The sequence below is a fragment of the Galeopterus variegatus genome, unplaced genomic scaffold, assembly GCF_000696425.1.
Source record: "Galeopterus variegatus unplaced genomic scaffold, G_variegatus-3.0.2 Scaffold838, whole genome shotgun sequence".
Lineage (NCBI taxonomy): Eukaryota > Metazoa > Chordata > Mammalia > Dermoptera > Cynocephalidae > Galeopterus > Galeopterus variegatus.
The window spans coordinates 370,483-380,130 of NW_007726949.1; the positions used below are offsets into that span (position 1 = coordinate 370,483).

A 9,648-nucleotide genomic window follows, 5' to 3' on the forward strand; every position below is an offset into this window, starting at 1 on the left:
GAGGCAGTGGCCTCAGAAAGGAGAAGCACCACTCTAACCGAAGAAAGGAGGGAAGAAAGGCAAAGTGTGACAGAGACTGTGCCTGGAGGCCTCAATCTTCTCCATGACGTAGGAGGAAAAGGTGTCTGCTGTTTGGGTTGGCAGGAGTTGAGCCTTAAAGAGAGAGGGGAAGACAGAGAATAATCCTGAGAGGAAATGGGAGAGTGTGCTGACCAAGGGCAGGTGAGGGGCCCATTCAGGTGAAGGCCAGGCTGGATCTGTGCTGAGGATGGACCCAGTCTGCAGAGTCTCTCAGTGTTTTCCATCAGCACTTGGCTGCCCCAGGGGGGAGGGCATAGAGCAGCCAGCGAGGATTCATCCAGGGTTTGCTGCTTCTGCGCCAGTGAAGCAAAGGCTAGGAAGGCCAGGGATCAAGGGTGCTGATGAAAGGAACCTCTAGGAGAGCAACCAGTGAACCCAGACTGGGAGGAAGAAGTTGACGGCAGTGAGCTGGAGGCCCGAGAGAAAGTGAAGGGATTGAGACTGGCTGTCCCTGGGAGATGGAGGAACAGGTGCAGTGACAGTAAAAAAGAGCATGCTAGAAGGAAAAGAGGAGAGTGGCAAGTCAGGGCAGAGCAACAACAGGTCACAGCCAAATCCAGATGTATGTTCTTTTGTTCTTGTTTCTAATTTGTATTATGGAAGTTAAATTTAAAATCTACACAAAGATAGAGAATGGTCTAATGAATTCCTCAGTACTCATTACCCAGCTTCAACAGTTAGCAACATTCGCCCACCTTAGTTGATCAAATCATTCCCCAACTCACACTTTTGGAGTGTGGTTGTGGGAGGCTGTAGTATATTAAAGTAAATCTTAATTTTCATGTTATTTCACTTATAAGCACTTCAGTAGGTAAAAATTCAGATTTTTAGTCTGAGAATAGATTAGGATAATCTATCTCACACTGAAATAAGAGTTTGGGTAAAGGATGATGATAATAATAACTATTTATTGAGTGTCTACTATATGCCAGATATTTTACTTGTTTAATTCTCCCAAAACTTGGTGGGGTTAATATTATTGTCACTCCCATCTTCTAGATGAGATGAGGAATCTGAAGTTTTGCAAAGCTACAAGATTTGCCTAAAATCACTCAGCTGGTAAGTGGGGGTGCTGAAGATTAAACCTCAGTCTATCTGACTGCAATGTCTTTCCTCTCTGCTGAATGTGACTGGGGATAATGGGACAGAAATTATGAAGTTAGGACATTGGATGCGTTCAAAATATCCCCTGGGATTATACTTCCAGGTTGGGTAAAAATAAAGGCTAAAATGTATGTGCCAAAATATTTTATGACTATTAGAGGAGGGAAGGTTGGTTGATGCCTGAACTAGAAAGTGGGAGAGAGCAAGGTGAGTGAATGGCCTAAGCCTCCAAGGAGGGACAGTCCCCTCAGGGAGGCCGATAAAAGGCTGACACCCACCTGACTTCTTCAGTGGGGGTAGCAGGGTGAGTACCTCTAATACATAGGAAGAGGGACCCTCAGGGGACAGCCCAGGTCCAGTAAAAGGGGAGAGGGCAAGGATGTGTGAGGGTCTGTTTACAATGGAACATGGGGTGTGGTGGGGAGAACGACAGGCTGGGGAGAGAAGTCAGAGATGGTCTAAAAGGGGAGAACAGCAGGGACAGGATTGAATGTTGTCTTTTTAGGCAAAGGTTAATGGAAATCAAAGCAATGGCCTAGCTCCATGCTACTCAGTGTGGGCCGTGGGCCCGTGCCAGTCTGCACACTCTTCCCTACAGTCGACGTTCAGCCAGGTGCAGAAATGGAGAGGAAGTGGTTTAGAAATTTGCCACAACTTCCATGGGCCATTGTTTTCTTGTATTTTACAAAAGTTTTGAGCCATGACAGATTAGAAATGTCTTTAAAATGATCCTTCAGCACAGGTAGTTTCAAAAGTACTGGTCTGTATAGCTTACTTATTCTGATGTGGTTGCTCTAATTTTCCCACCTTTTTTGATCAAGGCCGCTGAATACTTTATTGCAATCGGCAGCTTCCCTTGTCTTTCCTGTAGCCTTAAAAGAAACAGCAGCTAATGTTAAATTGGAGGAGTTAACACTTTTGCTACAAGATTCCTTTAGAAAGAAAATGAAGTTTTTGTGCTTAATCATATCTCTTAGTTACTGAATCCAGTTTTCCAAAACTCTTAGTAAAAACTTTCCAAGATTGGGGATGGTTATTGTAGACTTTCCAGTGGAAGAGATTTTAAGATATTATTCCTTAAGATTATCACAAGTTTTAAAAGTGACTGAACTTGGTCTAGACAGCAGATTTCAGTAGTTGCTAAGGAACTGGATTAGTGCTAATCTAAGGAATCTATTATTCATTTTTATTTCCATTTGCTACTACAGCACTTTAATTGCAGATAAATGTCTTTTACAGCTCTCCAGGATGTAAAACATCTCTCTTAGCTGGTGGGGATAGTCAGGGGAGACCATGTTTGTATGCACCCTCCAAGCAGATGGCATTCAGGCACAAAGTGGCTCAAAAGAAGAAAAAGGCTTCTTGCAGCCCAAACAATAGCTGGCCTTGTAAGCACAGGCCACGGCTGAGCGCGCAGGGCCAGACCAGCCGCAGCCACCCGCGCATGAGGCCTGGGGCCTGGGGGCTGTGTCTGCTGATGCTGTGTGCACTGTGCTGATTGCCTCTTCATGTCGCAGATGATGTCATTCTGCAACCTGCTGCCACAGTCACCAGGCAATCAATTCCTCAGATAAAAGATCGGTTGTCAAACCCAAGAAACTCATTTTCCACCCAGCAGCCAGAATGAGCTTTTTGAAAAGCAAATTTGATACCATCACTCCAACCTTACCCAACCTCTCCCTACCCCACTCTGCTTGAAACACTTCAGCACTTCCCAGGGCCTTTACGATAAGGATGAAAACACCTACAGAACTTGGAAGGCCCTCCCTGGGCTGTGTCCTCCCAGGAGCACTGCAGTAGTGCTCAGTTTTTCCATTCCTTCTGAAGGCCGCCTTTGCCCCGTCTCTTCCAACCCTCAGCTAGGCGCTACACATGCTCATTCCAACCTCAACCCCATTCCCCTGTAAAGCGAGAGACCTAAGTGGGTCCTCATCAAATCCATACTGCCCCTTCCTGGCATCTCTCACATGTGTACATTTATGTTTATTTGTGTGTGTGTTTGATTGATTAAGGTCTGGTTCTCCACTAGACTGGAGCTCATAAACTCTGTTCATGTTTATCGAAACTAACTCTCGCATCTAGCGCAGCCCCTAGCACATAGTAAGTGCTCCAAGAGTGAGTATTGAAAACATAAACCCTTAACTGTAAAATCCAAACAGCCACCCCAAGCTTTGGCTATTTGTAGACAGTCTGGCCGAGACTCCATGTAATGAGCTGTAGCTTTGCCAAAGCACTGACTGGGAGCTCTAGTGGGGGACCCAGCAGCTGTCCTCCTTGTGCCAGTTGCCACCTCTTACAGAGTAATACTTATGAAGTTATAACGGTTTTGTTCATTATTAAAAATTACATTCCCTCCCCTACCCCCGTCCCCCAACTCCCAAGAAAAAGAAAAGCGACAACTGCTAGGGCTGGTGCTGAATAAGAGCAAGAGCAAGTGATGTGGCCTGATACCTTCCTCTCTCAGCAGGGATATATGCAGGGCGTGCTCATGAATTTGGAGGTTAATAAGAGCTGACATCCATGGAACTCTGTGTGCACGGCTCATGCTGGTGCTCATGTATGTTTTCTCATCTAATCCTCTCAGCAAATCTATATTTATCCTCCTTATACAGATGAGAAACCAGAGAGTTTAAGAGAGACCCAGAGAGCTTAAGTAATTTACCCAAGGTCACACAGGCTGTAATGCAGAGTGGACGTGAAGCCACGTTATCTAACTCATTGCAGAGNATTCCCCTGTAAAGCGAGAGACCTAAGTGGGTCCTCATCAAATCCATACTGCCCCTTCCTGGCATCTCTCACATGTGTACATTTACGTTTATTTGTGTGTGTGTTTGATTGATTAAGGTCTGGTTCTCCACTAGACTGGAGCTCATAAACTCTGTTCATGTTTATCGAAACTAACTCTCGCATCTAGCGCAGCCCCTAGCACATAGTAAGTGCTCCAAGAGTGAGTATTGAAAACATAAACCCTTAACTGTAAAATCCAAACAGCCACCCCAAGCTTTGGCTATTTGTAGACAGTCTGGCCGAGACTCCATGTAATGAGCTGTAGCTTTGCCAAAGCACTGACTGGGAGCTCTAGTGGGGGACCCAGCAGCTGTCCTCCTTGTGCCAGTTGCCACCTCTTACAGAGTAATACTTATGAAGTTATAACGGTTTTGTTCATTATTAAAAATTACATTCCCTCCCCTACCCCCGTCCCCCAACTCCCAAGAAAAAGAAAAGCGACAACTGCTAGGGCTGGTGCTGAATAAGAGCAAGAGCAAGTGATGTGGCCTGATACCTTCCTCTCTCAGCAGGGATATATGCAGGGCGTGCTCATGAATTTGGAGGTTAATAAGAGCTGACATCCATGGAACTCTGTGTGCACGGCTCATGCTGGTGCTCATGTATGTTTTCTCATCTAATCCTCTCAGCAAATCTATATTTATCCTCCTTATACAGATGAGAAACCAGAGAGTTTAAGAGAGACCCAGAGAGCTTAAGTAATTTACCCAAGGTCACACAGGCTGTAATGCAGAGTGGACGTGAAGCCACGTTATCTAACTCATTGCAGAGCCTGCACTCTTAACCGTTATCTTTACTGTCTCTCCTAGAGAGGTCCAGAACACATATTTAGCAGAAATCAGTCCACCCATAGACTGAATAGTATCTGTTCAGAGAGGGACAGCTGTCTCTCTTAGTCCAGTACTTCAAGTTTGAATTGAGACTTTACACAACTAAAAATAGTTGAATAGCCTTTCTTTAGTTTCTTTCCTTTCCATTACATTTTCCATTTTGACACATTTCTAAAATACAAACTGATCATCTCTCTCCCAGATTCATGAATGTTCAATGGCTCCTCTTTGCTTACAAGAATATGACAAACCACTCAGCCTGCCTGGCACACGCAGCCCCATGATCTGGCACAGGCTCTGTCCCACCATATCCTTCATGAAGGACTCCTAAGCAGTTTCCTAGCAAGCCAAAGACTTGCCTGCTTCCCTTCCTTTGTGTGATTCTCCCATACTGAAATCCTATTCATCCACGGAAGCCAGGTCAACTTGAGGTATAAATCATGTAGACAGAGTGACAATGAATGTTACTATTATTTTAATAATAATTCCAAGTATTGTTAGGTTCCATAATGCTCAAGTAAATCTGGAGGAAAGATTAATTGAAAAGGTCTCAGCCTTTAGTAAACATGTGATTGGTAAGGTTTTCAAAAGTAAATTCAAATTGTTTCAAATTAGGAGGGAATATTTAATATCACTCCTAGTGGTTTTCTTTCCTCCACAACTCTAAATCTAGCAGAAGGCCTCTGCACAGTTTTCTCAAAGTGTAACAAATTCTACTTTGTATATCATCGCTTCATGGCTAATTATAAGGATTTGAATTTGCAGCACCAATTAATCAGTAATTAGATAGTACTGTACCAAAAGAAATTAAACAAAGATAAAAACAAAAACACAACTCAGCACAAAGCCATATCATCTGGTAACATTTCATGTAGCATGATTAAAATACTGTCTGAGTAATATAGGTTAACTGGGTCATTAATAGCAATGTATTCCTTTGATTTTTTGTTGTTGTCAGTGACCTCCAATGTCAGTAGAAAACTTAAAGGTAATCCAAATACAAAAACACTCTGATTACACTAACATTTGTTCCTCTTTACAATTCTTCATTGGAAATCTGCTTCCTGATGCTCAATAATTATTTTGAAATGCAGATTTTTGGCAATGCAAAATAAATACATTTTTTATAATGATGCATTCTCTATTGATCTTCATATTCAAAAATACATAAACCAGCTTTTGAGTTAATTATCAATTAGACCTCTAAAACAGAATGTTCACCTTAGGTGTGGAAATTCGAAAAAAGACACAAAGCAGATTGAGCGAGGCGGGGGAAAAATGTCTCTGAAACCAAGATGTAGAAGAGGAAAAGGGGCATTGCCGTATAGCAAGTCCCTTTAGGAATCGGGGAGGGGGTAAGGGGAACTTCTTCCAAAGTCATGTCATTCTTCTGTGCCAGGTGCACTGCCTCTTACCTTTGTTCTTAAACCTTTTGTTAGTAAGGTAAAAAGAGAAGACTGACATTTGGAAAGAAGTCAGCCGCTCCTATAACTCGGGCTTGGAAGAGGGGACAGAAGTGGTCTGTTCGGGTGTGCCTCTTCACTGGCGTGATCCTGGCGGCCGGGTCTGGGGAGGGCAGACAGGTGGAGCAAAGTAGCGGCCTATCTAGCAAGTCTTTCTCCTTCAAAGGCTCCAGCACATTCCTTCCCCCTGTGACCATGACTGCATGTGGAGATTGAGCCAACAAAACACTCAAAATTACCTTGAAGGTGCTTTATATTCTCCCCCTGGTGCTGTTTCAAGAGGCTTTATTTCTGTAAGAAACTGGCATCACCTTTATTACCAAGTATGGGGATCTTGTAAATTGGAATAGTGTGAAATCTTTGAGTGGTGTGCCAAATGAATGAGCAGTTTCCTTCTCTACGTGTGTGAAATTGTCTTGAAAACTTCTGTGGAATAAGTTTTGTCGTGCACTCTCAAGCTTGCTGTACAGAAGCAGTTTTAATTGCCAGTCAATTGTCTTTTGATGGAACATTTTGCTGAGAAAGCATAGGGTGCTTTGAGAAGAATTATAAAAGATTTTTTCAAAGATTCTCATTTTTTTGGTAACTTGGATTGAAAGAGTAAGCTTTGCTTAATAATTTAGTATCGTGGTGGACATAGGAGAGCCAAACTATAACCATTTTTGTAAGTTCATGATGAAATTAATAGAGCAGTCCCCCCAAATTGGGAACCACTTGATTTTTCTCCAGTGTAAGAATTTTTTCCCACTGTTGTGAAGCAATGCTCTGAAGTTTCTATCTCTGAGAGTTCATTGCTTTTACAAATTATACAGCACACCTGTGAATGGAAGCCACATTTGTCAAAGTGACAATTCATTTGTAGATATGGCTTATTAATCCTCTGTTGTGCTTCTCCAGTTGTTCCCTAATTTGAAAATGTTCATCTCTCGGGAGGTGGTACAATTTATTTGATGTCAATGTACTACATAAATTTTTGCCTCTCAATTTTAACTTCTTTATTGAAATAAGCTTAAATAAGCTGACTCCAGTCCCCATGGTCATTATCTTATGAGACTTGATTCAGAGTTAACAGGCCAAAATTAATGAACCAGAGCAACCTCTTCATCTCAATGTGTGACTGCCAGTGGCTCTTCACTTTAACAACGTGTAACTATTCCTATGACCTATTCTTCCTCTAGTAGGGTGGAATTTAAAAAACAAAAACAACACTAGAGTTTAAACATGCCTAATTGCATTTCTCGTCTCTCCCACCTCAGTAAATGGCTCTAGTTCATGCTCCAGCCAACACTGGAGCACCATCCTGGATCGTTCCCTTTTGCTCCTCTCCCAGTCCCAGCAAGGTCACCTGCCACTGCCCCCACCCTAGTCCAAGCCACCGTTTCCTCTCGTCTGGACTCCTAGCATCATCTTCTAACTGGCCTCCCTGCTTCTATTCTGCCTTCCCTAAAATCCATTCTCCATATAGCAGCTCAGGTAATTATTTTATAAGTATTAATCATGTGATATCATTAGGCCTGCTTAAAGCCTTGCAGTGACTTCTCATTCCACTTAGAATAAAATCGCAGCAGCTTCCATGGCCACAGGACCCCATGTGACCAGCTCTGCACCACCCTCCCCGTCTCACACTGTTCCGTCGACCATCAGACACCCACACACACTCCTGTTGCCTTCACACGGCTGCTGCTTCTGCTTGGTCGCACTTCCCTGCCCCCTGGGGACCGACTCTTCCCCACCTTCACACTTCACCTCAAACATCACCTCCACTGAGAAGCATTCCCTGACCACCTAAGTGCAGCCATCACAGTCACTGTCATGTCAACCTGTTTATGCTGTTCATAGCACCTGTCACTATCAGAAATGACTTTGTTTCTTTTGGTTTGTTGGTTTGTTTACTGATCATTGCATTTCTTCCCACAAGCCTATAAGCTCCTTGAAGGCAAGAACCTTGTCTGCTGTTCTCCACGTATCACTCCAGCCTCGAACTGGGTCCAGCCCATGAGCACACCCTCAATAAACAGTCGTTAGTGGAATGATGAATGAAGGAATCCTTCTCTTCCTGATACTGTATGGCTTTGAATCGCTTAACCACTTCGACTTCAACTTCTTCACCTATAAAACAAAGCTAACAGCACATTGGATTTCCGTGTGGATAAGTTAAAGAAGTAAACGTGCGTGGGCCTTGTTTGGTCCACAGAAGAAACAGAGTGAGCACGGTTAACAATGTCCCTCCCTGTTTTACAGGAAATCTTCAGAGGAACTGGACATGGACAAGGTGACAGCAGCAATGGTACTAACCAGCTTGTCGACCAGCCCTTTGGTTCGAAGCCCTCCTGTGAGGCCAAATGGTAAGCCTGGGGTGTGGGCTTAGGAAAGGGCCCCTTGAGACCAAGACTAGGGCTTCTATTTGAAGTGTCTCATTCTTGTCCAGTGCAACAACGTCATTGAAAACAGGCAACAATTTGAAGCCATGAGAGTAAGTGAGATCGTGCTGATAGAGTTGTGTAGAAGCAGAATGTGAAGAGAGGGTGACAGAGGGGGACGTGGTGAGGCTCGCCATGATGTAAGCGACTGGCAGAGGAGAAAAAGCCTGGGAAGAGCCTCAGGCATGACCAGAGAGGTAGAAGAAAACCAGGAGTGTGCAGTTTCATGGAAGTGAAGAGAAAAGCATGGTGTAGAGAGAAGCAGCTGATAGTTCAGAAGTTCAAGCATGAAAAGGACTGAATTCTGCATCTCAAGGAAGGTCACTGGTGGCTCAGCCAAGAGCATTCACAGAGGATTCCCTATGGGAGGAAGCCAGATTGCAGTTCACTGAAATGTAGTGCACTGAGACCACTGAATGAGACTTCCCAGCAATGGAAACCTTCTCTCAAAAACCAGTGTAGTCACTTATGAGACCGAGATGCGGTTCACAGATAATTTGGTTATAAGCATGAGGTGTTAAAATAAATTTGTTGAACACGCAGTGAGTCCTCACCAAAACTTACTCCAAGCCCCATTACAAATGGAAAGAATGATCAAGATGCTGGGAATTCAATATCATAAGTCAGTAGTGCCTATTACCATGATTCACCACAAGCTGGATGATGCCACCTCTTCACGTAGCACAAGCAAGGGGCTTTTTTTTTTTTTTTTAAGATGACCGGTAAGGGGATCTTAACCCTTGACTTGGTGTTGTCAGCACCACGCTCTCCCAAGTGAGCTAACTGGCCGTCCCTATATAGGGATCCTAACCGTGGCCTTGGTGTTACCAGCACCACGCTCTCCCAAGTGAGCCACGGGCCAGCCCTAAGCAAGGAGCTCTTGAGATGAGTCTGACTACTCCTGTTCAATGACGTGGCCTCTCTTTGGGGGCCTCTTGGCAAACAGGTATCCTGATTTATCTT

The 9,648-nt window shown here is 43.9% G+C and overlaps 1 protein-coding gene across 1 annotated transcript in view; it reads left to right on the forward strand.

Moving 5' to 3' along the window:
* The window catches only part of ZNF704 (zinc finger protein 704), a 166,527-nt gene that overhangs the window by 114,998 nt on the left and 41,881 nt on the right, over positions 1-9,648 (forward strand). The window contains exon 2 of the mRNA XM_008572809.1: positions 8,507-8,610. Coding sequence (XP_008571031.1) covers positions 8,507-8,610 — 104 coding nt within the window. The remainder of the gene's footprint in view (positions 1-8,506; positions 8,611-9,648) is intronic.